The 27,949-nt window shown below is 40.7% G+C and overlaps 2 protein-coding genes and 1 long non-coding RNA gene across 8 annotated transcripts; 2 read left to right on the forward strand and 1 right to left on the reverse strand.

Annotated features, from left to right (window-relative positions):
• LOC138370602 (uncharacterized) lies at window positions 1-25,657 on the forward strand. 6 transcript variants are annotated; one of them, XM_069335093.1, is made up of 8 exons: window positions 1-5,399; window positions 8,581-8,986; window positions 11,743-11,886; window positions 12,184-12,392; window positions 13,222-13,379; window positions 19,509-19,641; window positions 19,988-20,149; window positions 22,131-25,657. In XM_069335093.1, the coding sequence occupies exon 1, from the start codon at window positions 823-825 to the stop codon at window positions 4,501-4,503; it is 3,681 nt and encodes a 1,226-aa protein (XP_069191194.1). In that variant the 5' UTR covers window positions 1-822; the 3' UTR covers window positions 4,504-5,399; window positions 8,581-8,986; window positions 11,743-11,886; window positions 12,184-12,392; window positions 13,222-13,379; window positions 19,509-19,641; window positions 19,988-20,149; window positions 22,131-25,657. The 6 variants fall into 6 exon arrangements, with proteins under 6 accessions (XP_069191194.1, XP_069191195.1, XP_069191193.1 ...); XM_069335094.1 differs by having other exon boundaries at window positions 13,229-13,379; XM_069335092.1 differs by having other exon boundaries at window positions 13,237-13,379.
• On the forward strand, window positions 10,854-22,313 carry LOC138370501 (di-N-acetylchitobiase-like). The gene is made up of 6 exons (XM_069334877.1): window positions 10,854-10,956; window positions 12,184-12,392; window positions 13,237-13,379; window positions 19,509-19,596; window positions 19,988-20,149; window positions 22,131-22,313. The coding sequence occupies exons 1-6, from the start codon at window positions 10,854-10,856 to the stop codon at window positions 22,311-22,313; spliced, it is 888 nt and encodes a 295-aa protein (XP_069190978.1).
• LOC138370604 (uncharacterized) lies at window positions 25,316-27,935 on the reverse strand. The gene is made up of 2 exons (XR_011230167.1): window positions 27,315-27,935; window positions 25,316-26,670 (listed from the first exon to the last, which is right to left on the reverse strand). It is a non-coding gene; the product is annotated as an uncharacterized lncRNA (long non-coding RNA).
• Between the last annotated feature and the right edge of the window lie 14 nt (window positions 27,936-27,949).

Below are 27,949 nucleotides of genomic sequence, written 5' to 3' on the forward strand. Positions count from 1 at the left end.
AAGTAGATTTTAACTGTTAATAACATTATATTGTGGTTTTAATATTGAGCAATTATATATATAAGAAATATGCACATTTTGTGTCCGAAATGGTAAAAATATGTGATCCGTCCTGTTATTGTAGCAAGTGTCTTAGTATCTATTCAAATCCTGTTGAGTTGCTGGTGGTCTCTTAGTGACTCAAGTCTCTTAGTCTTTTGCCTCAAGTTTCTGTTTAGGATTTTGCCTTGTGTAGCTGTGCCAGCTGTGTGCTGTGCTGTGGTGTTCTTGTACTTGGAGCTACATGCGCCTAGGGCATCTTTCCCTAGGTTCCGTAAGTCCACCCTTGAGTGTCAGGGTTGTCTTCCCTGGACGTTCGGGACTCACTCTCCGTTTGAGGGCTTCGTCTCTTGATATTGTCTTCGCCCTTGGGGTGAGTCGGGGGTCTGGGGCTTTCGTGCCCCGGGTCAGGGGAGTGTTCTTGGCTGAAGGAGAAGGGCACACTGAGGCTGGCATAGTCTGCTTACTACCTGTGCGACGGACGACGTTTCTCTCCTGCTGCTAGTTTGCTTTTTGTGTGGTTTCGGGGCTTGTTCTTTTTTTTTTATTTAACGGCGTTTTCCCAGTGTGGACGGAGGAGGTCTGCTTAGCTGCTTATTAGGCTCGCCTTGGTTATGGTGGCTTTCCTAATCTGTTGCTCCCGAGGTTTCACCTCTGCTACTGATAGTTTGCTTGCTTCCAAGCAGGGGGTCTACCGGCTCGGCTGGCACCAGTGCCTAGGCATCCCGTAAGGCTGATATACCCTGCGGACCCTGGAAAACCCCCGTGAGCTAGGTTGGTAACATGGATCTGCCCGAGCCCACTCTCACCTTGTGCGAATTTGAAGGTTGTTCGTCGCCCCTGCCTCAGGGAGACAATCACCCTTTCTGCCTCCGCCATGCAACCTGTTGGGTTGGTGATAGCTACGACCCGGAGTCTTGCGAAACCTGTTCCCCACTTGTGCTTCAGTTTACTCATTCCTCGTCTGCAAATGATAGGATTCTGGCTGCGGTGGCATTGCAAGCTCGCTTCTCTTTCTTGCAACATGCCAGGCTGGTTACCCGGTTGGAGGCCTCGGAGCTGCCCCGTTTGGGGTTTAGGGACCGGGATTTGGGGGCGTTGGTCGCTTCGACCTTGGTCCCATCCGTGCCCCCATTTCCTTCCCAGGTGGGTGTGGTTCGCCCTGCTCCTTTTCCCCTGCTTTCACCTCCCAAGCGTCTGAGGGTTTCGAAATCGGGGCAGGGTTTAGATTGGGTTGAGGCTCTGGTGGCTTCGGGGGCTGCCTCTTCCAATTTAGGCTCTGAGGTAGTTGAGCCCATTCTTCCTGCCGAGGCTTCCGGGGCTGCCTCTTCCAATTTGGGCGCTGAGGTAGTTGAGCCCATTCTTCCTGCCGAGGCTTCCGGTTTATCCCAGCCACCTTCCTTATCAGAAATCTATCCCTTGGAATCTGGCTTTTCTTCAGGGGTGATGGGCATGGAAGAGAGCTCTGCCCCTGTGTTGGGGGTTCCCAGGGGTCGGGGGGAGTCTGCTTGGAGTGCTTGGGCTCCTTTTGACCCTGCTTGGGCCCTTGTGCCTTCTAGGGAGGGATTGTTGCTGCAGGGGAAGGGTTTTTCATATCCTCCTTCATTGTACGAATTCGAGTTAGAGGCGGCTTCACCCCGGGTTCGTTTCCGGGTGCCTTTTGGTTCCTTGGATTCATCTTTCCGGAGGTTTCCTCCTTGTCGGATTTCCCCTGGGGAGGTTCGGGAGGCCCTTAGTGCGTACCTCCTGCAAGACCCGGTTTATGCCTCTGTAATGGATCCGGCTTCTTTTGAGTTTGGTTCTTCTTCCCCGTATTGGGTGCGTTATCAGGTTCCAGAGTCATCCTTGCTGGCAGACTGCCCCCTATTCTCTCTCAAAGCTTGGCGTGGCTTTTGTCGTACTCGCAAGCTTGATTCGCGGGAGGTTTCTTCTGAGGTGCAGGTGTTCTTAGGGGGCTCGCTCAAGTTCCTCAATGAGTGCCTCTTCGCGCCTATGCTTCCTCGTGATGTGGGTTTGGTGCAATTGCATGCGCAAGTTCCCACTCTTTCGGCTGTTTTGGTGGCTGAGGACTTCCGGACTCGCAGTCATTTGGCTTCAGTCTTGCGTCTTTTCGGTCTTCTGGAGCTCTATTCGGATTGGTTTTCGGAGGATGTAGGGGCATTGAGTGAGGGGTCTTCGGATGTTGTTCTGGTCTCAGCTGCTCAGGCGTCGTCTGCCTTGCTTAAGCTGTTTGCACCGATCCTCCAGGAGGCAGTTTCAATGTTCTTCTCCTCTCGCCTGGCTTGTCGGAAGGCCGTGTTGGCTCTGTCTTTAGATTCGGTTTGGGCCCTTGCTCTACAGTTTTCTTCGCCGTTCTGTTCTCTGTTGTTCCCAGAGGACATTGTCGCTCAGTTTCTGTCAGCGGCTTCGACTAGTTGCCGTCCTATTTTGGACTTGTTGGTGGTACGGGGGGGGCGTTCTCAGTCATCTCAGTTTGATCGTGCCAGGGTGCGGGCCTCGGTTGGTCAAAATACACCTTTGGTGCCAGAGGTTGCGTCAGTGGGCTCCCCGAAGCCTTCGTCATCTGGTCGGCGCAGTGTTCGCTCTATGCGACGAAGGCTTCTCGCGGGTTGCCCCATTGACGGGGCGTTGGGGGGGAGGCTGGCTCGTTTTGCCTGCAAGTGGTCCCACGATTCGTGGGCATATCGGGTCGTTTCTTCCGGCCTTTGCTGGCATTGGGTGGACCGTCCTCCCATGGGGGGCTCGGGCCTGAGGGGGCAGCCTTCTTCCCCATCCCTCGATCAGGTCATATTAGAGTGGCTTCGCTTGGGCGTGGTTGAAACGACTTCGTCTCTCAAGTGGGTTTCCCGCTTGTTCCCAGTTCCGAAACGGGACTGTGCAGATCTCCGGTACATTCTGGACTTGTCTCGTCTGAACCGGTTGATTCCTTGTCCTTCTTTTCGTACGACCACGCTGTCCCAGGTCCGGCTCGCTCTCGAGTCGGGCACTTGGATGGTTTCCCTGAACATCCGGGATGCTTATTGGCATGTTCCTGTTCATCCAGGGTTCAGGGATTGGTTGGGGTTCAAGGTGGGGCGACAGGCTTACCGCTTTCGTTGTCTGCCTTTCGGCTTGCATCTTGCACCTCGCGTTTTTACACGTCTCGCACAGGTCGTAGTGGCTCGTCTGCGTCTGTTAGGTGTCCGGGTGTTGGCCTACCTCGACGACTGGTTGGTGTGGGCTCCGACCCGGTCTGCTTGTCTGCTAGTCAGGGATCTGGTTCTTTCCCAGCTTGCCGGGTTTGGGTTTCTGGTGAATTGGCAGAAGTCCCAGTTGGTTCCCTCCCAGGTTAGGACTTGGCGGGGCCTCATATGGGATTCTCAGACCACATCCATCTCTCTCCCTCCTGTGGCTCTGCTTCGGCTGCAGTCCAGCCGTCATCTGTTTTTAAGGGGGACTCGGGTCACTCGGCGGTTGCTCGAGCAGTTGTGTGGGAGCCTGAGTTTTGCTCTTGTGGTTTTTCCATTGGGCAGGTTTTGGCTTCAGAGGCTGAACTGGTATCTTCGGAGCCGCATCTTTCGCCGCACTCGCAACCGTTGGGTTCGCACCCCAGGGTCCTTGTGTCGGTTGCTACGTCACCGGCTTCCTCTTAGAGTTTTTCGGGGCTCGGTGCCATGGCGCCTTCCCCTTCCATCGCTCGATGTGTTCACGGATGCCTCATCTCTTGGTTGGGGCTTTGTGACTAGTGCTCACCAGACCGGTCAGGGGCGCTGGGGACGTTCCTTCCGTCAGGCTCACAGCATGGTGCGGGAGTTTGCGGCGGTGTGGCAGGCACTGCGCCGGATTCAGCTTCCTCGGGGCTCTTTGATCCAGCTCCATTCGGACTGCTCTCCTGTGGTTAATTGTCTCAACCGTGGGGGGTCTCTTCGGTCCATGGCTCTTTGGGGCTGGTCGCTTCGGGTAGCTCTTTTGCTGAGTTCTCGGGGTTTAGCTCTCCGTGCTGTTCACGTTCGGGGCGTGTCCAACGTTATAGCAGATGGCCTGTCCCGCTTCATTCCTCTTCCCACGGAGTGGACGGTTGATGACGCATCCTTCCATTGGCTTTGCCAGACGTATGGGCAGCCGGAGGTGGACCTCTTCGCGTCGGCGTGGTCTCGGCGTCTCCCATTGTATGTGGCTCCATTCCCCGACTGCGAGGCTGTCGCGGTGGATGCTTTTCAGCAGGACTGGTCGAGGTGGGGATTCCTGTACCTCTTTCCCCCGGTCCAGCTGTTGCTCCAAGTCCTGGCTCGCTTAGAATCCTATCACGGGAGAGTTCTTCTCCTGGCTCCATGGTCTCCGACCCAGCCTTGGTTTCAGGTGCTGCTTGCTCGATGTCCGAACCCTCGCTTGTTTCCGCGGCTCCGCCTCTACCAACAGTTCGGGCCAGTGAGGCACCATGCTGGTTCGCATTACTGCTCTGCTCTTCGCGTCTGGTCTTTCTGATGCGGTTGTGTTGGGATTATGTGGCTTCTTTGATGGTGTCCCACCTGCGGTCTTCTTTTTGGCAACAGTTTGAAGTCTCTTGGCGGTCTTTCCGTCATTTTCTCTCTCCGAGGGTTTTCGTCTATTTCGGACCAAATTGTTTTGTCCTTTGTCTCATGGCTTTTTCTGGTTATTTCTGCCCTTTTCCACAAGATTTCACATGCGATTTTTCACCTCCGGCCTAATCATGCGCCGCCTAAGCCTACCTAGTCTTTGGACAGGGTTCTTTTTCTTTCTTCTCGTTTTGTGGTGGCCCCTTCGGTTGGTGATTATTTTCGGAAGGCCTTATTTTTTTGGCCTTTGGGGCTCAGGTTAGGGAGCTTCATACTCTCCTCTGGTGCCAGGGGTTCTATTCTTTTGGTCCGGTCGGTCGTTTTGTTCAATTGCAGCCTTCTTTTTTGGCGAAGAATGAGACTGCAGGCTTCCGAAAGGGTCCGATGGTGGTAAACGCTTGGTTAGTTCAGCGGGGGTTCATCCCGTGTCGGGTCCGGTGGTGGTTTTACGTGGCACTACCTGAGGGCCACTGGTTCGGTGATGGTGAACGCTCTTTGGGTGGTTTCAGCTTTCCTGTTCCCGGGTTCGTGTCTTAAGTTGTCCGCAGTGTCATTAAGTCCGGCTAGCCTGCAGTCTACCATCATGCCCATTAAGTACGGAAGTACGAGACCGTCGCCGTATTTTGGGAACATGTCTTGGGTTGACATTTGGGCGTGGGGGTTTTGGAGGACGAAAAAGAGTCCTGGCTGCCAGATATCTAGTGATTGTTCCGGGCCATTTCCGGCCTTGTGTGGCTTTGTGAAGTGTGTTGCGACCATCGGTCTCTTATTCGACTTGAGCCCTGTAGTGCTGCTGCCTCCCAGGTAAGTCCCTTTTTTTTTTTATCTATTGGTAGTTAGCTTCAGGGAGCCGACTAGGCTACCCCAGAAACTCAGTGTTCACTGTAATGAAGCTTCATTTTCTGGGCGAAGCCCTGGAGGCTCCCTGACACCCTCTCTCTCGTATGTATTTTGTATGCCTAGGCATGCCATCATGCCTAGAACTGAGGTGGTGAGCTTGAGGATGCTACTGCTTTATAAGCTTGAGGATGCTACTGCTTTGTAAGCTTGAGGATGCCACTGCTTTGTAAGTTTGAGGATGCTACTGCTTTATAAGCTTGAGGATGCCACTGCTTTATAAGCTTGAGGATGCTACTGCTTTGTAAGCTTGAGGATGCTACTGCTTTGTAAGCTTGAGGATGCTACTGCTTTGTAAGCTTGAGAATGCCACTGTTTTTTAAGCTTGAGGATGCCACTGCTTGGTAAGATTTCATATATAATTGCACTGCATTCCTAAATCTGCAAACAGCAGCATGTTATTCAAGACGCAGTGAGCATTAAGAATTGTACAGTATATTAATGAACAACACAAAGTAGCATGGTGTGCTGGCATGCTCTGGTGACAGTTACATTTGTTTTCAATTTGGTGAAACTTTGTTTTGGTGGCCTAATACCAACGCACCGTTTTGTATAGCACCGATGTTTGGCCATACAGTATAGTGTTTTAATCATGACTCACATTTCAATGTAATTGTCTAAGTGTAATTAAATAAGTGTAGTTACAGGATGTGAACTATGCTCGTGGTGTCCCGTCTTCCTAGTACTCTGTCGTATAACGCTTTGAAACTACTGTACTGACAATTTTGGCCTCCACCACCTTCTCACTTAGCTTGTTCCAACTGTCTACCACTTTGTTTGCAAAAGAAAACTTTCTAATATTTTTTCAACACTTTTGTTTCCTTAGCTTATCTTCTAGTTTTGGCATGTTTAACGCCTCTAATCTCTCCTCATAACTCATGTTTCTCAGTTCCGAAAGCCATTTTGTAGCATGCCATTGCACCTTTTCTAGTTTCTTTATGTTCTTGAGATATGGGCACCATACAACTGCTGCATATTCAAATTTGGGTCTCACAAAAGTCATGAATAGTTTCTTTAGTATTTCCCCATCCATATACAGTACTGTAATTATAAGCAAGTCTGAAGTTGAAGAGTTACGCATACGCTCCTCTCACAAATGTTCTTTATGTGTTCCTCTGGCAACAGCTTGCTATCCAAAACAACCCCTAGATCTCGTTCTTTATTAGAGTTCTGTAATTTCTTTCCACATAATTTTTAAGTTGTGTGTGGTCTGCTTTCTCTGATTTCACATGGCATTTATTCACATTGAATTCCATTCGCCACTTCGCGCTCCAAGCACTTATTTTATGTAGATCGATTTGAAGGGCATTACAATCATCTGTGTCTCCTTCCCTAGTATCTTCCCTAGTATCTTCCCTAGTATCTTGGCATCATCCACAAACATGTTCATATAATTTTGTATTCCTTCTGGTAAATCTTTTATGTTGACGATGAACATTACTGGTGCAAGAATTGAACCCTGTTGTACTCCGCTAATAACACTTTCAGTCAGATGTCACTGATTACTGCCCTCATCTGTCTGTCAGAAAATTTTTCATCCACATTAGAAGTCTCCCTGTCACCCCCTCCAGCATGTTCTAGTTTCCAGAACAGCCTCTTGTGTGGGACTGTTAAGTCTTTTTTAGATCCAGATAGTCAATCAACCCAACTACCTCTTTTCTGTAGTATCTCTGTGGCTCTATCATAAAAACTATGTAGATTTGTTACACAGGATCTTCCTGTTTGAAAAACCATACTGTCTGTCTATTATTGTCATTACTCTACGTGTTCAACCCATTTGGGTTTAACTATTGTTTCTAGTGTTTTGAACATGTATTTGTGTCTACCCTTATGTTATCCCACAGTTTAAGAACTGCACATCCACCTGAAAGCCAAAACAGAACAAAATATATCAAATATTTGTTTTATCCAACAAATAATGCAAGTGCTATTTTATATATTTTTTAGGCTTGTGGCTGAGTACTGGTGACCAGTCGAGTATCGTCATGTTATCTGTAGCCTTTATTTATAGTAATGGTTACAAGCCAGACATTTTTCTTTGTTATATTTAGAGATGAATAATAATAAGTCATGTGTCCTAATCTGTGTATAAAGCATCGATATTGATACAATGTGTAAATAGATAACAAAAGGCGAGTTTGTGATGCTTGCAGATTAGATAACATATACTATATACCTTTGTTAGGATACACTCCCCACCTAATCATTTCATCTCTGAAGTGGTCAGATATCCTACTCGTCAAAACCACATATTGAATCAGAGAATAAAAAAAAAATTCATCATTTAAATGTTCAGTTTCATACACTAGACAAAAGGGTAGTCCATACAGATCAAGAATATTTATTTGTCATTTCTAGCCAGGTGCCCAATGATGAATTATAGACAGCTAATAGGAAATAACTAGCATGAGGGGTTTTCACAGTGAGATGCTTTATTTTTTCTAGGAGATGCCTCCAGCATTGTTAAGGAAATGTTCTAGTAGGTTTGCTTGTACTGTAGTTGTTTGGATAAGTTGATCATGGTCATGAGCCTGCAAAAAAGTCCTAACTTGCTCCTTTAGTGAACTTGGGATCATGAATCTCTGTGAAATATCCGGTGTTTTGGTAGGATCTCTCCCACTACTTCACTAGTAGTTGCACTTCACAGGGTTAGAAATGCAGTGCTATCTATCTGCATTACCTTACTGATCCCTACATCACCAAATCTAACTGGGAGCATTGCTTGGTCCTATTGAACATTTTTCAGGGGAAAGGTTTAGCACTTTCAAGAGTTTGTCATACTTTCTTAATTTTTTTACTGTCAAAGAGTGTGCGCACCTTAAGAAATAGGTAAATCTGCACATGGCTGTACATGTAATTGTAAAGAGATACAAAGCTTTGTGGACGTCCAAAACACTTATTCGTTCTTCCATGTTCCTCAGGCTGCCTAGTTTTTCTTTAACCCAACACATTCTGTTAATGGAAGTTTGCACTGGGTTAAGATGAAAAAAATTCTATACTGTACTATGGTAAAATTAGTGCAAAAAAGAAAGAATAAATGTTTTAAATAATTCTGCTAACCTTGTATCCATTTTCTTATCTTTTTCAGGAACATTTCTGTGAGCTGAAATAATGTATTGAACAAACTAAGCAAGAATCTATGTAACAAGAAGAAGAAAAGTCATTCTGATTCATTAAAACTAAAAATATTTGTGTTGTATATCTTTTAGTACAATAATTCTCTACACAATTCATTACAAGATACAATATGGATAGTTTACATCAAATATGTGTAATGATACTGGGTACCTTTTCCTGTGTCAGTGGAAGACTTCATTCCTTCACTGCAGGAAACACTGATCAGAATTATTCTCCACTACACAAGTCAAAGAGACACTAGTCTTCCCTGTTTGTGTAGTAATCAGTTACTCTGCATGCCACTTGGGAAAGCTGTTCAAAGACATCCTTTGGCTCCACTTGTTCAAGAATTCTTAAGAAAATCTCAGGAAAAGGAAGTAAGTATAACATCATATCACAGCTTAGTTTTGTTTTTTTACAATACTGTACGTGTATAGTAATTTTGTGACTTGTACAAAGGTGCACCAGTTTTCAACTCCTGCCCAAAAATATAACAAATATTGCCATAACAAAAGTAGTCTACAAAAGACAGCTAATGCCCAAGTTCTTGCAATTACTGGATAAGTTATTTGTGTTGAATATTTGGCTCTTTGGGCCCTCAATCAGCAGAATTGTTTCCTCAAGCAGTTGTTACCCAAGATAAACATTGTAGGAACTTTTATGAAATGAAATTCATGATTTTAAAAATCTGGTTTGACATGATTCTAAACTGACTTGAATACAGTACTAGTAAACAACTGTTTCATCATATTTGTTTATTTAAATGTGATGCTGTTTACCAAACAGATGTTTTAATTCAGCATCCATAATTATTCTGATCTAATTATCTTTTAGAATGAAACTTGAGTTTTAGTGATTTCAGCAAATGTTTTCTAAGCTTAGAGCCATATGGTCAACTGAACGCCTCAAGGTTGCAGTAAACATACATTGATACAACTGTTAATATTGAGAAGCTGTCAGTGTGCCTGAATGTTTTGCAGTTATGGTTCGATTGAGCAATTGTACAACCATAGAAAAATTATTAATACTGACAGTACAGGTGCAATATACTGTATCATGAAAAATGGTCAGTTTATGTATTTATAAATACTGTACTTCATAATTTGTATTGTGAGATATGCCTAGGCAATAGGGACTCTGGATTACTACTTAAATCAATACAGTGTATATAGTATTTTGTTTATAAACTAAATGTATTTTCATGCAACAAATATATTGTTGAGCTAGTAAAGGCTCATATTTGAGCAAGTTATGCTGCTGTTTCCATAGATATATACTGTAGTAGTGATTATCTGTGTCAGGTCATAATCATGACATTTGGACACAACATGCTGCACTAATGCTATACAAGGACCTACTAGCATCATGGGGCTAGGATAACAGATATTCAGAAAGTTTTTCGGTCCCAGGCTTAGCCAACTTTCTACAAGTTGCTTTCCCACTGTAATGTCAGTTTTTGTGCCCATGAAAGGAAAGTAGAGTAAATGTTTACCAGGCTTACTACAGTGTGAGCTAAGCACTCCTACCTCATTCCTTCTAACAGCTGATGATTCAGGGACCAAACTCTAAGTCTCCTGTTCCATCTGAGCTACTTGTAGTAATAATAATAATAATACATTAATTTTTTTACACATGTACATACATGTGATACATGAACAGAGGAAGATGCATAAATAAGACAATTACAATGCATAATGCCAACAACATGCAGTACATTTCAGGTATAACTTAAGATAATATACCCAACCACTTGAACTGGATGGTAGAGCGACTGTCTCACTTTATGCAGGTCGGCGTTCAATCTCCGACTGTCCAAGTAGTTGGCCACCATTCTTTTCTCCTGTCCCATCCCAAATCCTTATCCCGACCCCTTCCCAGTGCTATATAGTCGTAATGGCTTGGCGCTTCTCCTGATAGTTCCCTCCACTTCATTTAAGATAATATAGTTAGTTTGGTAAAAGGTTTGATTAGGTAGACAATACTAACAAAAAGAATGCTAACATAAAGGTTGTTCAAGACATTTAGTAAATGATAAACAGCTTTTAGGGAAGGTATAGCATAAAAAGAAGAAAATGAACAGGTGTAATTAGGGAACACGCTGTACTTAGATCTGGGAACATTATTGGTGTTTGGAGAGGCCAGACCCTGAACCTTTCCCTATGTAAGGTTCTCAGTGTGCCAACAGTGGCACACTGTTCTGATGACACTCCTAACTTTAGTCAGGAGAGGGGTGGAATGCTAAACATGAATTGGAGAGCGTTAACTGAACGTCCTCCTCGGATAAAAATAGACTGCAAACTGGGCAAGAATGTAGCAGCAAAATTGCGAGCAATGATTCTTAAAAGATGTGCAGCACTGCTAATCCACTACTAAGAAAACCACTGCCTCTTGTTGTACGTTAGTATCTAGTAGTCTAGATTGATTCAGGCTTAGGTCCTTACAGGTAACCAGTGTGTTCAGGCATACCTGTCTCATACGAGATCCCACTGCTAGTGATCTACTGGTAGATCACCAACATTGGGATCTACCAGTAGATCTGTACTCTACTGTTCACTCGGGTAGAGTTCAGAGTAGCAATTTATTTGTACAGTATGTATATATGTGTACTCTTAAGTGACTGCAACTAAACACTTGGCCAAGATAGTGCCCTAGGGTATCAAAGGTCAACACGTAGCTTCAGAATTAGTCCCAGTGTACCCATTTGCCATGGGTGCTGTTAGGATGTATGTGAGGTTGCTGGGGATGAGTATGATTTAACTTATAGGGTTGCTGCTACCTAGTTTGAATTGAGAGTACGTACTTGGCAGTATATTTTTTATTTGTGGTTTGGCTATACAGTATTGAGCTACTTCTGGCAGTCACATAATTGCTATATCACCGAGACATAATTACCCTTGGCTTGAGTATACAACTATCTGACAACATGTTACCCAGGATAGATAAATTCTGTCTCTTGACTCCCAAACACCTGTACAAAGTCATATAAGGGTACTGTATGATATACATAGTCCTATTAGCATCGGTGCTGCTGCACTTTTCACTGCAAAGACCTCATATCTATGGAAGCAGCAGTATAATGCAGCACAAACTCTATCAATAGTCATATACGTATTCATATTTTTTTCAAATTTAGGTTTATGCCTTTGTGCTCGACTGTGATCCATCTGTTTGGGAAAATTCAACTGGTCTAAACTGTCAACTATTGCTCTTGCTGGCTTCTATGATCTGGACCTTCTTTGTCATGCACACAAACATGGAGTCAAAGTTGTTAGATTGGGTAAAGATTTTCTTAGATTCTCACACCACATATTTTTGCCTTGAAAGGCTGCTTTTCTTTTCTTCTTTTCTATTCTTTTTTTTACCCACGATGACAGGAAAGATGTATCATGTAGTGTATGTAGAAGAGGACTACTTCCTTATATATTTCCTCAGAGCACTTCTGTTGATAACCAAGGCTACCTACTACTACCTGCTTATTCTTCCCATCAGATCAAATCTCTTATGTATATACTGTATAAATAAATTGTCCATACTGTATTTATTTCATGTCTAATGCAACTTTTACATGAAACAGGTAACATCCCTACAAGTGATCTTCCCAATGCTACTGCACGCCATAATTGGGTAAAATTGCGAGTTAGTGATGCTACTTTGAATTTCTTAGATGGAATTAACATAGACTTTGAAGATGTTATTAATCCAGACTCTCCTGAACAAGAAGGACTAACTAATCTGGTGCAAGAAACAGCAGAAATGTTTCACACAGCTTTACCTGGGTCACAGGTCAGTGGAAAGATTTAGTCATGATCTTATAATTTATCTTGAACAGTCACAGGAGAGCTGTATTTAAGGTTGCTCTCACTCCTGAGCTTATTGCTTATCCCAGATATATCTGAGATCAGCCATTTACATAAGTTGGTAGCTCTTATTTCATCACTTAAACTTAGTAATTGAATTTGGGTATATAGCTGTACTGTATTGCTTAGGGAGAGGAATACGCAATGTGAATGATGATGACAAGCTTTAGCTCCGAGAAATTATTATACATAGCACTCCCACTTGAATGGAATGTGATCCTCCAAATTTCAAATTAGAAATAATGTTCTGGTTGCTACTGGTTCCAATGGATGTTTACAAAAAATTTCTGGCTAACCCAGTGGGTATCTTTATGGACTGAATTATTATTATTACTGTATTATTATTATTATTATTATCATCACCATCATCATCAAAAAGAGGCATTTCCTTACATTCAATGATAATTTTTTATACAGTATGTGAAACCAACTACTGCGTAACATAATAGAAGTAGGATCCGTTGATTGTTTCAAGCGTAGGTTAGACATATACAAGAATGAGTTTGGGTGGATATAAATAGGAGCTGCCTCGTGTGGGCCAAAAGGCCTCACACAGTTTCCTTGATTCCTATGTTCTAGGTGGTTCAGCACTTTTGTCATTTCTGGTGATTTGGATATTTTAGTCTTAAAATTATAGTGATTATATTTTTAAGACTTGCTCATCGGTAGCTGAGCATTTTGCTTTATTGAATAGATTAATTCTCCAGGAACAATTTATCACAGAATACTGTACATACATTTTTATATTTTTAAAGTTCTCAGAATTGCAGGTATCATTTGATGTTGCATGGTCTGCAAATGGGATTGATGGAAGATATTATGACTACAAATCAATTGCAAACTACAGTGATCATATTTTCATCATGGCATATGATGAGCAAAGTCAAATATTTGATGGCCCGTGTACTGCTAGGTAAATATGATGCTGATTGGATTTATAAACTTATACTGTATATCATATTTTGACACCAGTTTAAATACACCTCATCTACATCAACCAACCATTCATAACTAAACATTAGAGGGTATTGTATCATTATATCATTATGTATCGTACACATGGATGCCAAACCCATCGATAGTTTCAAAGGGTCATATGACAGAGCACTGGGAAGACAGGACACCACAGGTGTAACTCTCATCCTATAAATACACTTATGCATTTTCCGAAGTGTAATTACTTATCTTATTGAATCGCCTTCACTAGCATGTAAACTGTTTGTGTAGATGCTAATTTTAAAATAGCACACTTTGTGGGAAGAGTTTTCCCAAGGGATGTTTACAAGGTATTGTCAACACTTGGCTCCAGCAACAAGCAGCCACGCCACCACTCAGGACTCCGGCAGTGACAGTGTAACGGTGAGTGAAGTGGCTACTGTGGCTCAGAGAGAGGGTCATAATAATATGGTCAAGGAAGTGTGGGCTGAACTTAAAAAAGTTGGCGAGTTCCTCCAAAATCTGGGGCAGAGAATCGAGTCCATCGAGGCTAAATTAAACGTTCAGGAGGTCAAGGAAAATCACAAAACGGTGGAGGATAGTCAGGATATAGTGGTTGAGGACAAAAATGAAATATTGAGTGATGAAATGAAGGAAAGTGAAGTGTGTGTGAATGATGGTAGTCGTAGTGAAAGGAAGAACCCTATAATTACACATAAAATGAAGGAATCATTTGGGCCAATAATGGACATCTCAGGGCTGAAAAAATCTCTTGAGAATCGCAATGTCGCTTTTACTGGTGAACTTGGGAGGAGGTGGGAGATGTTATACAAGGTATGGCTATCATTTAGTGAACTTATTGGGGATGACTTAGGCAATGAATTGATTAATAATGGATCACCCTAGACTGAAAGTGTTGTCATGGAATGTTAATGGTTTGAGAAACAGGGTTACAGATGTTCATTGTTATGTGATGGGAAATGATATTGATGTTGTAGCTCTCCAAGAGACAGGGGATAGGAATGAAGGATTATTGAAATTAAATGGTTATAAAGGGTTTCACCTCTTCGCTGCAAATAACATCAGAGGCACGTCGATTTATGTTAAGAACTCCATACCAGCAGAGTTAGTAGAACCACCATCAAAAACGCAAGGTATAGAGAGTGTCTGTGTTAAATTATCATTAAGGGAAGGGGAATTTATTGTAGTTAATTTGTATGTATCCAGGAACTGCTTCGACGCTAACTATTTACCTGACTGCATTTATACTAATCCTTCACTGGTCATTGGGGACCTTAATGCTCGGCACACAAGCCTTGGGACAGTGGGTAGTATTAATACTAATGGGGTCAAGTGGTTACAGTTTCTACAAGATCATCCAGATACCTGTCTATTGGGAAACAGTGAACCAACTCACATCAGGGGAGGACGGCTTGACTATGCCTGCGTTTTAAACTCTCAGGGGATTATGGGGGAGGCTCGGGTTGTTCGGGAACTACTTAGTGACCACTTTGCCTTGAACGTTGAATTACCACTGGGGAAAAAACAAGTCCACTTTCAAAGGAAAAGGCTAAATATTAAGAAAGATATGAAAAATTATTTTATTCAAAATATGGGAGATTGGTATCAACATTACACGCCGCTCTGCGTTGATAGTTTTTACGAGGACATGGTCGAGAACATAGAGAAATTAGTACAGAGGGAAAATAACGGGGGCAGGGGAAGCAAGACGCACGGACCTAAGAAATTTAAATATTCCAATGATCAGCAAGTCAAGGGATGGGAGAGAATGCTACGGGGTGCGCATAAAGCATGGTTAAAAAATGGAATGAGGGATGAAGAGAAAAATACAATGTTGGAAGTGGCTAGGGAATGCAGTCAGGTGAGGAAGGAGGCGCGGGACAGATACTGGCAAGACTTTGCTCAGGCCATTGGTAATACTAAGAACCTTAAAGACATATGGAGAGCAGTAAATAAAGTCAGGGGTTGTAAGACTAAATTCATTGCTCACTCAGATCCAGGGAAAGTTGCTAATGAGTTAGTAGATAAATGGGCAAGTGCTGCTGGTATGGAGTCCTTACCTGCAGACACGAGAGTCACCATTGAGTCATGGGAAAATATTAGAAATGGAGTAACTTTATGTGCCTTAAATACAAGATCTATAGCATGCACTGAGATAACCCACGATGAGCTACTGGATGCTATAAAAAGTGGCAGCTCCACTGCTCCGGGAAAAGATGGAGTAACGTATGACGTACTTAATTATTTAGCCGGTATGAAACCTAATCCCTTACTTGATTTGTTTAATATGAGTTATAGAGAGGGAAAGTTACCAAGAAAATGGAAAGAGGCTGTCATCATTCCTATCCCTAAGTCAAACGGAGGCTACAGACCTGTCTCCTTAATATCCTGCTTTTGTAAAATGATGGAAAGGATTTTGTTAAATAGGCTACTCTACCTTGTAGGTGATAACATGTCCAATAATCTCTTTGGTTTTATCAAAGGCAAAAGTACTGCGGATTGTCTCTTAAAGTGTTTGTCTAATGTGGATGACAATTGTAGAGTTTTTGTTGATCTACAAGGAGCGTTTGATAAAGCCAATGGGGAAGTAATCTTATACGAATTAGCCAATCTGGGAATAACAGGGAGATTGCTACACTGGATAAGGGATTATCTACAAGGCAGAAAAGGTCAGGTGTATTACCAGGGATACATGTCTGAGGAACGGAGGTTTCAGTTAGGTACCCCACAAGGGGGAGTATTAAGTCCCACCTTATTCAATGTATTAATGAACAGATTAGCATCAGAGATGTATCCTCCAGGGGTCACGACGATCATATATGCTGATGACATTCTTATACAAGGCACTTCTGGGAACAAAATTCAAGATGCTCTTAACATACTTGGTACAACCTGTCACAAGTTAGGCTTAGTTATAAATGCAGATAAAACCAAATACGAGTATAGGAAACGAAGAAATATAACACTTACTCTAAATGGTGTGGAACTGAGCCGTGTACAGAAGTACAAGTATCTGGGCATGTATGTTGGATACACATGTGAGAGTAAAAATGCTGAAATAAATCATATCAGCACCTTATGTAAAGCCCGTCTGCATCCTCTAAAAGCACTGGCTTTTTCTGGTAAAGGTGTTGGGGTACCTATCTTGCGGATGTTATACATAAGCACTGTTCGATCCCTGATAGACTACGCAGCACCCGTATTGTCTTACACAGGCCAAGGCAGAATTCAAAAAATAGAGCTGATACAGAACGAGGCTATGAGGATTATTCTTGGATGTCAAAGAAATGCAATGATTGAAATAATGAGAATGGAATTAAATTTACAGAGTGTGTGTGATAGAGTCCGTGACATTAACACTAGAGTATCTATTCGTTTCATGCGGAGAAAAGGAGGGGATAAGCTGTTTGAGAGCGTTCAGACCTGCTTGAGTGACGTACACACTTCCAGGAAACTGAGGGAGACACGCTATACGAGAGGATTAGCTCATGACCTCAGGGAATACGACGTACTTGACTGCTGTAAACCCTCTCGAAAGTGTAATATGTCTGCTCCCTGGAAAGTACAGAAAATAGACGTCGAAATTGTACCCCTCAAGGTGAAAAAGATTCATCATGAACCGGGACAATTACGGTGTTTGTATGGAAGCATGATATCTCGGTTACCAAGAGGCAACAGTTTACATGTATATTGCGACGGGTCGGTGGCGGAGGATGGCAGGGCAGGGTGTGGTGTCCTAATAAGGGATTATACGGAGTTTGGGACTGTGGACAGGATAATTGAACTCCGGCTTAGTAATTATATATCATCCACACAAGCTGAACTGCAGGCCATTCTGGCGTGTTTGGAGGAAGTACGTCATGACGACAAAAATGTTTTTGTATTTGTCGATAGCCGAGGAGCACTGGAGTCCTTAAACAGTCGAAACCCAGTCTTCATGTCTATAGTGGAGGACTGTAAGAGAAGAATAACTGAGATACAGCTGAAAGGTTATAGTGTGAAATTCATGTGGATTCCATCTCATGTTGGAATAGTGCTCAACGAGGTGGCGGATGACTTGGCCAAACGTGCCACATCAAAACCACAAGTTGACATTGAATGTGAATTCACAATGAGACAAATAAGAAGCAAAATCAGAAATATTCAGGCACAGGCGGGAGTGGAGAGGAGAGAGATAATGTATGAGAGTAGTCAAACCATGCAACACTACATGTATGTGAGTCAAAACACCCATTTCACTTATGGTAAAAGGAGAAATGCTTGGAGTGACTCTGTGTACATGCGGCTCAGGCTTGGGTACAAATATTACTGGGAATATGGGATAGATGTTCATGGTAATGACACGAAGTGTAAACTATGTGGTATGTTAAGGTCTCACACCCTTGCCCATTATATTCTTGATTGTCCGTTGATTAGTGTATATAGAAACACTGAGATAAGGACTGTTCCTGAACAAATAGCCTGGATGTGTCACAACGGAAAGGTTGATGATATTCTTGAGAGATATAAGAATTTTGCACCAAGATTGTAATATTTTGTTGAATTATCTGCAGGTGTCTTGCAAATTGTCTATACAGTATACCTAGGTCATAAAAGTATTTGTGTGTACGTCTGATACCATACTACTTGTGAAGGAGGAAATGTATATTTTTACCTCTCAGAATGTTTGGTAATATGTTTATTTGTGATGTGTGTATATGTATATATTAACACGTTGTACTGAACGGGGTGAGAATAGCTTGAGCTACCTCATCCCTTTGTGTGTATTTTACCTCAATAAACTTATTTCAATTTCAATTTTCAATTTTCAATTTCAACACTTGTTAAAGTGTTGGCAGGAGGAAATTTTAAGCTGAAATGCAGCTCAGTTGTTCCTGAATTTAATATGTTGCTAAGAAGTTTTCCCATGAGTTTCTAAAGTATTGGAATAATTTGTTTATACAGTACTGTATATCAGTTCATTTGTAAATGTTTCATTTGTGTATATCAACTTGATCTTAAATAATTCTGTTCTGAATGTTTGTGTAAATATTACTTAACTGCAAAATACAGTGTAGTAGCCTTAATTTTAAGGGTGAGAGTATGATATGTATTATTAATTGTTCATCTTGATTTGGTTTCCTGTTGTTGGGGACAGGAAGCATATATTGTACTTAAGCCTATTAAGGTCCACCTAGGCCATATATTGATTTTCCCCAGAATGCACTTCACAAAAATTTTCTAACTTCTGGGATCCAATTTTAGTACTAAGTGAACAAAGGCATCAGGGAAGAGAAAATGTCACCAACTGGTTTAGTTGACTCAGGTGCATCTGGGAACATCCCGTGCATAGGTTCGAACCCTCATCACGGCCCTTGTGGATTTGTTCATTGTCCCCTGTCTGCCTCTGTCCTACAGCAGATATCGAACCCAGAACCCTCGGTTATGAGTTGATGTAGACCACTCGGCTTTTATATAACATAAACAGTCTATTCTGAGAGAAGACCAAGTTATGTCAGATTTACATTGATATTAATATGTACAATCAACTTTGTGTTCAGAGCAATAAAGTGGGAGGAGATTGGGTTGGAGACCAGTCATCTCTATTTCCTTCCCACAGAGGTCAAGTGCCTCCTAAGCCCTTTCAAAAGAGAGAGAGAGAGAGAGAGAACCAGATGCTGGTCCTAGCTACTGGTAGGCAAGGAAGGGAAGTTGAGGGAGGGGGTCTCGGAGGACTAATGCATCTCCCCCCAAGACATGGTTGGGCCAGAACTTACCTTAGGAAGCTACTGAGAGCCCCATCAGAAAAGGACATTTCAGTACATACATTCAATTCTTGATTTTAGCAGGTCATCTTTAGCCATTTCACTCAAATTCTTACCCAGAAGAAACATAGGCCTACTTTTTATTTTTTTGCAACTTGTAATAAGAGCTCGCTAAAAAATGTATTTAACTGCTTTGAGGATTATTAGCACTATTAGGATCAACAGTTTGTTGGTCTTGAGTTTCATGATGGCCTCAGTAACCATTGTCTAGTGCGTGTCTTACATGTATAGACTAATGTTAGTATTTTATAAATTTGATTTTAATATTTATATTGTCTTAGACCAAACTCTGGCATCTACAAGACAGCCCAAGGCACACAGACATACTACTTGAATCTTGACATTCCTGCAGAGAAGATGGTCTTAGAAGTACCTTGGTATGGTTACAACTATCCTTGCATTTCATTAGACTAGGTAAGAGACTTACTTTTATCTAATGCTCCATTGTGAAAAATTAGCTTTTTATTTTAGTATTTTTCATTTTTTTGCATTTGTCAGTCAATAACGACATGGTATTCATTATGATGTTTTCTAACATGCATGTCACAGTCTCGGTTCTGTCATTTTTCTATTGAATTTTAACAGTAGGAATTTAATTTTGTGCATGCTAGTTTAAAAAAAATGACTGTAATTAGACTATACATTATATTTTATGTTCTACAATTTTGTGTCTTTTCTTTTCGGTTTCTTTATTTCATTAAAAATAAATTTATGATTGTTTTACATACAGTGTTTGTTATTAGCAATTAATTTTTTTCAGAATGACACTTGCTTCATTGAAGAAATCCCATCTCGAGGAGCTAACTGCAGCGATGCAGCTGGAACCCAGTATCCATATAGCTACATGGTTGCAACTCTTGAGGAATTCAATGCAACTTATCATTGGGAAGAAAGCTCATTGACCCCATGGTATAACATCAAGGTAGGCACAGAGCATTTTGTGAAGACTGGTCAGCAGCTTATTCACTTTCATTCACTTAAATTTTTACATACTGTATTGCTCAATTACTTGGGCTGAACGGTAGAGCGACGGTCTCGCTTCATGCAGGTTGGCGTTCAATCCCCAACCATCCAAGTGGTTGAGCATCATTCCTTTGCCCGGTCCTATCGCAAATCCTTATCCTGATCCCTTCCCAGTGCTATATAGTCATAATGGCTTGGGGTTTTCCCCTGATAGTTCCCTTCACATACTGTATGCTTAAATTTCCCAATACTTTCTCATTCCCAATCAGTTTACAGCCATAGTTTTTTTCCTCAATTACTTTCTCATCCCTCCAAGTTCTTCTCTCAGTCTTGCAACACCACACACCAGCTTAACATTATCTCTATATTAGTACTTCCCACATAACATCAAGATTTATATACAAAAATCTACGTATGGTATAAATTTATCAATTCTTCTTTCTGTGAACTGCCATCCTTAACTCTTATACTGTGCAGTATATAAATCCTTATATACGACAGAACTCGATGGCACCATAAGTTAAATTTCTCAAACTTGCTCTCATGCTTTCCAATTTTTTGTGCATAATCTACTTGGCAAACACTCAAACTTTTTCTAAATGATCACCAACGTAACTTGAAAAACAAGAATATAAAAAAATATTTATAAAATTTAATACTGAAAATTTCAGATTTTCAGATCAGCTGCAAAAATATTAAATATCGCCAATTGTTCATTAAGTGTTATTATGCTCTCAGAATAGTATATGATCTTCATTTTAATAGATTTAGAATATAGATTTTCAGTTTAGTTTACTGTAAAAAAAATTGTCATGTGGCATTTGAAATATGCACCAAATTCAGACAACAAAATTTATAACTCAAAATGTTTAGGGTTTATAAAAAATCCATTCTAATAGGATTGTAGAACAGACAGCTGCGCACACTATATGTAAAAATGGTTAGAATAAAGTCAGAAATTTGATTTTTTGAAGCTGTCTCAAAGTTGAAACTCTAGTTTTAGAGATAATTGAAGTTGTAGTTGTCGACAAAGTTTTAATAAACGTTGTTTGGCATTCGTACTCGAATCTGTGAAAGTTGTAGGTCAAAATGTGTTGGAATGAAGTCAAGAAAAAATACCCCTCCCACCCCCCAAAAAATAGGGATAATTATAATTATTTGGGGGGATAAAGATGTATGCCTCATACAAGTGAAAAAGTCCTAATCTAGTCCCTAATCATTGAGACAACCTAAAGAGATGAATAAAATTATTAGAAATTTGTGAAAAAATCACAAAAAAAAATCAAAGTCCCAAGTTCTGCCAGTTATGATTTATTTGTTCACCAATTTAATCTATCTTCACATACTTACGGACGGGTATGCACTCTCCAGGATGTAGAGGTTACAACAAAATCAGATAATAAACAAACAAAAAAATAAAAAAAAATCTCCCTAAAAAAAATTTGTGGACATTGGTGAAAGTAGCAGATATTACAATTGGACAATGTATTTGTATGATATATAACAAAATAGAGCATAATAACATACTTACTCATTATTATTGGTGTTATTATGTATTACTCAGCAATGCTATAAAGGCACCAGCTGCATATTCACTTTGTGGACACTTATAACTACTATTCTTCTTCTTTGTGCATTGGACAGGTGCTTGCATCTCTATTACTGCATTATTCCTCAGTTCCAGTTAATAGGAGCTGTTCACATTATCAACAAAACATTCTTTGTTTTTTTAAAAAATTGTCTAAAATCCATTTCTGAAAATATTGGGATGAAACTTTCATGACACTGAAGCCAATAAGTTGGAGATTTGTTTAACGTTTTAATGTTACTTTTCACATCAAATTTTTTTTTGCCCAGCCCTAGCTTATACCCCCATTTACAGCCCAAGCTGTAGCAGTGTAAGGATTAAGTGAGGGTGATATTTCACTACTATTTTCTAGGATAAGAATGGTCAAGCACGTCAGATGCGATATGATGATGGACAAAGTCTCCTCTACAAGTACATGCTGGCCATAATGACTGGGATGCGTGGTGTAGGCATGTGGACTGCCAACTTTCTGGATTATTCTGAAACAGATGAAGCCATTGCTCAACAAGAGTTGATGTGGAGCTTATTACTATAAATAGTTAAAGGCTTTAAAGTTTGTTTTCTAACATTTTTATGACAAATTCCTTCTGGAAATTATACTTCCTGAAATTTATGGTCTCATGTGTCACTCCTGGCATCTCAAATGATTATGGTGAAACAGATCATTCAGAAAAATGATTAATACTGTATCTATTAACTTTGATTATCATTTTAAAATGAAGACCAGTGTGGTATTTTTCAGTACTTGCTGGTAGTCACATGCTGTATGACATTCATGGGACCTCGCGGCTGAGTGGACAGTGCTCTGGGGTCGTAGTCCTAAGGGCCTGGGTTTGATCCCCTGACAGAGTTCCTTTCATCCGGATGCGCCTGTAAATGGGTACCTGGGAGTTAGCCAGCTGCTACAGGCTGCTTCCTGGGGATGTATTTACTACAGGTATTTACTATTTGTGTCTGCAGAATCAAGCTATTAGATTTTGGACCCACCTTTCTAAGGAATCAATATTTCCTCTATTATATTTACTACATATATATTTCTCTAACACACACACACACATACCCAGAAAGCAGCCCATAGCAACTGTTTAACTCCCAGGTACTCATATACTGCTAGGTGAACAGGGACATCCAGGTGAAAGAAACTGTGCCCATTGGTTTCTGCCTCAGCCAGGAATCGAACCTGGGCCCTTAGGATTACGACCCCCGTGCGCTATCTACTCGGCCATTAGACCCCAAATTTTGTGTGTAATTACCTTTAGTAATTACCAAAGTGTAGTTACAGGATGAGAGCTACGCTCGTGGTGTCCCGTCTTCCTAGCACTTTTTGTCATATAACGCTTTGAAATTATTGACGGTTTTGGCCTCCACCACCTTCTCGCCTAACTTGTTCCAACCGTCTAACACTGTTTACAATAGTGAATTTTCTTATATTTCTCCAGCAGCTTTGTTTCGTTAGTTTAAATCTATGACCTCTTGTTCTTGAAGTTCCAGGTCTCAGAAATTCTCCCCTATCAATTTTATCGATTCCTGTTATTATATGGTACGTAGTGATCATATCACCTCTTTTTCTTCTAGCTTCTAGTTTTTGCATATTTAATGCCTCTAACCTCTCCTTGTAGCTCTTGTCCTTCAGTTCTGGGAGTCACTTAGTGGCATGTCTTTGCACCTTTTTCAGTTGGTTGATGTGCTTCTTAAAATATGGGCACCATACAACTGCTGCATATTCCAGCTTTGGTCTAACAAAAGTCATGAACAACTTCTTTAGTATTTTTCCATCCATGTATTTAAAAGGAATTCTGAAGTTAGAAAGTGTAGCATTGGCTCCTCACACAATGTTCTTAATATGGTCCTCGGGTGATAGTTTTCTGTCTAGGACCACCCCTAGATCTTTTCTTTGTCAGAATTCTTTAAAGATTTCTCGCATAATTTATAGGTTGTGTGGGGTCTATGTTCTATTCCACATTCCATAACATGGCATTTATTTGCATTAAATTCCATTTGTCAAGTGGTACTCCATATACTTATTTTATCCAGGTCTTCTTGAAGAGTATGGCAATCATCTAAGTTTCTTATCTTCCCTATTATCTTAGCATCATCAGCAAACATGTTCATATAATTCTGTATTCCATGTGGCAGATCATTCATTTGCAAGTTACCGGTGCAAGAACTGAACCCTATGGTACTCCACTTGTGACATTTCTCCAGTCTGATACATTGCCTTTGATTACTGCCCTCATTTTTCTATCAGAAGATTTTTCATCGATGTTAGAAATCCAACACCAACCAACTCCCAGGATGTTAATGAACACATTAACATCCTGGGAGTTAATCAAAGTTAAAACCCCTCCAATGTGTTCCAATTTCCAGAACAACCGCTTATGTGTAACTCCGTCGAAAGCCTTTGTTTTAGGTTCAGATAGGTACAGTCAATTCAACCATTTCTTTCCTGTAAAATCTCTGTGGCTCGATCATAGAAACCGAGTAAATTCGTTACACAGGATCTTCCTGATCAAAAACCATACTGTCTGTCTGTGATATTATATCTTTTTTCTCCAGGTGTTCTACCTATTTACGTTTAATTATTTTTTTCAATATTTTGACTTATTATACTTGTCAGTGATACAGGTCTATAAATGAAAGGTCATCCCTGCTGCCACTTTTGTAGATTGGAACTATGTTAACCTTTTTCCAGACATCTGCTACGACTCCTGTACACAGGGATACCCAAAAAATCAGTTGAAGTGGAATGCTGAGTTTAGGTGCACATTCTCTCAGAACCTATGGTGAAACTCCATCTGGTCCAACTGCTTTATTCTTACTTAGCTCCTTTAACATTTTTTCCACTTCATCTTTAGACACCTCTATGTGCTCTGTGTTGTTCTCTGGAATTCTTATTGTGTCTGGTTCCCTGACGATTTCATTTTGTACAAACGCACTTTGGAAGTTTATCTTTAATGTTTCACAAATTTCCTCTTCATTTTCCATGAATCTGTTTCCCATCATCAACCTCTGAATATTATCCTTTATCTGCAAATTGTTGTTTATGAATTTATGGAAGAGGCCTGGTTTTGTTTTACATTTGTCCACTATCCCTTTTTCAAGGGATAGTCTCATTTCATGCAGGTCGACGTTCAATCTCTACTGTCCAAATGGTTGGGCACTATTCCTTCCCCCGTCCCATCCCAAATCCTTATCCTGACCCCTTCCAAGTGCTATATAGTCGTAATGGCTTGGCACTTTTCCCCGATAATTCCTTCCTTCTCACTGCCGTGTAGTTGTTTCTTGCATCTTTGTATCGCTGGTATGTTTGGGGGGTTTGGCCTCTTCCTGTATTGATGAAAGTGTGTGTGCATGTGTGTAAGAGAAATATAAGTAGTAGATATAATAGAGGAAAAATAAATTGGTTAGAAAGGTGGGGTCCAATAGTTAATAACTTGATTCTGCAGATTCAAATAGTAAATACACAGTAGGTAAACAAGAGTACACTTGATGGTTGTATTCATTCGAGGATATTAGCATCTGCTCTCCAAATATAAATACCTGTGGCACAATTTCTTAGCAGGCAGAATTCTTTTTTTTTTTTTTTTTTTTTGGTCAGGTTCTAAGTAATAATTAATTATTGTCTTTCTCATTCAATGTATGAGAATTGTGGAGATGTGATACTGCCACTTTACAAAGTAAAAGTATTGTGATATTGTGTAAGTACACTGATATTATGTAACTATTTGACCAAGATGATTATACAGTAGTTTGCAGAAACATGCATGTAATATTTTATTACTTAGGTTATGATTAACAATAAATATTTGTAATTTCAAATTTAATCCATGTAATCTGTGATATTTGAATATTGTTAATAAATAATAAAGTTTATTATAATGATTTTTTCATTGCCCTTTAAAACAATGTTATAGCAGTATTTTCTCCTATCATTGTTTTCATCAGTACTGATGCATACTATATTTCCATTAAAAAGGCTTATTATTAACACAAATTGTAGGTATATTTATTAGGAATTATTCTCATATGTACATAAGTATTAAAGCAAATAGTGTAATACAGTTTTTTTTTTTTGGTTAAGAATGATGGAAAGTTATATATGAACAGAACAGGAAAAAGGGGTAACAAAATTTTTCCTTTCATATGGGTTTGGTTTGGCATAGTATAAGGTCATGCTCAAGTGAAGTTTGCTGTTGCTTGGTTTTTTTGGCAGTGTTTATATGTAAAGCCTACAGAAACATTAATTTGCCTGAGGGCCACTATTTCTCTAGTGGGCCTCGAAGAGGGCAGGAAGCTGGCAGGTTGTCAAACATTTTCTCCACTTGTCCTGATAAATTTTTTTCAAGCTGGATTTTAAAAATCTTCAGTGTTTTGCCATTTATGGCTTCGGCAGGTAGGCTGTTCCATGGGTTTATAACCCTGTGCATGAAAATGCATCTGTTTTCAGTTCTTCATTGTGGATTGTTGAGCTTGAAACCGTTGCTCCTTGTTTGTGTTACATCTGACCTTTTGAAGAAGTCTGGATCAACATCTTGTAAATTGTTCAGTATTTTAAAAGTTTCAATGAGATCTGCTCTATTTGCAGTGTTGTTAGCCCTGTGGCCCTCGACTGTTCCCAATACGACAGTTGACAGCTTTGGGATGATATTTTTTACCTCGTGTTGCAATTTATCCAGAGCCAACTATGTCCTTCTGAAGATGAGGTCTCCATACTTGGATACAGTACAATAATCCAAACTGGGGCGCACCAGTGATTTATACAATTGAATCACTACCTTCTTTTCCTTTAAAGTCAAAGGTATGCTTGATTATTCCAAGGGTTTGGTTATCTTTTTTGACAGCTGCAACTTTCAGTGAATGGTGGATTTTGACTAGGGTTCTTCATCAATCTGCTGTAATGCAATGTTATTAATTTGGTAATTATGGTATCAATAGTCGTTTATGGTACAAAATTTTAAAATAGTCTCTCTGGAAAACGTATTTTATTTTATAACAAATCAAGGTTTTCTTTAATATAATAATAATAGGGTATACTAAATTAGTTTATGAATTTCATATATCACTTTTAATAAATTAACATCTGTTTAGAAACACTGGGCTAAACTCACCGAACCTAGTGTAACCTAACCTAACCATGGATAGAAAGTACATAATATCGCTAATTACATAGTGCATTTTGAAGTAATTACCAAGAAGGTATATTTAAAATGGATGACATTATAAATACAGTATACCACTGATGACAGGGTTGTAGCTTAACCTACTTTAGCCAGAAACGCTGTGCGTATTAGTGGCTGTTGTTTAAGATCGCTACTTGGAACAAAAAGTTCCAAGTAGCACTGGCTATGGTAAGCCCATTGTGGACTTACTTGGCACAGAAGCGGGGCTGTAACTTTTGGTATTAGTGGCTTTAGGCATAGTATATATAATACTAGCTCTATTTAGAAATCCAACATTGTTTGTAAATAATTTTGTATGTATGTACTTATACCTGAATAAACATTATTAGCATTTTATTATATATTATTATACATACCTGAGGGCCACTAGGACGCCGGCGGCTTGTCGAAGGTCCACTCATTTGCTTTGTGCATTGTACAATTGTTTCTTAAAGGAGTTGAGCGCAATTTATTTGCTTTTTCACCCAGAGGGTTTTGTAAATTATAAACCCTTGGAACCGCCTACCTCTCGAGGCCATAAATGCAGACATAAATGCATTTTATAAGGTCCCGGTAGTACAGTACAGTCGGGTTCGTTCTCGACTCGCAATCGAGACTTCCATGTTCTAATTCCGGGCAGCACAGAAATGGTTGAGCGCATTTCCTATCACCTCATGCCACTGTTCACCTAGCAGTAAAAGGTACCCAGGAATTAGCTTGTGGGGGTTGCATCCTGAGGAGGGTCAATAATTCGAGCCCGGGGGTAGCCTGGACCTCGATAAAAGCTTAACATCCACTGTATGTACAGTATATTTATAAATATAATTTATAAATAGATAAAGTATATGCTGCCTGTCCCCCGACACAATGAAATATTATTTCAAATAGCAGCTGGATAAAATCACCAGGAAAAATAGGGGGACATTTGACAAGCCGCCAGCTTCCTGTTCTCATTAAGGCCACTAGAGTATTTGTGAGCATCAGGTAAATTCAGGTAAAAATTCGAGCCTTC

This window comes from Procambarus clarkii, chromosome 32 (assembly GCF_040958095.1).
Source record: "Procambarus clarkii isolate CNS0578487 chromosome 32, FALCON_Pclarkii_2.0, whole genome shotgun sequence".
NCBI lineage: Eukaryota > Metazoa > Arthropoda > Malacostraca > Decapoda > Cambaridae > Procambarus > Procambarus clarkii.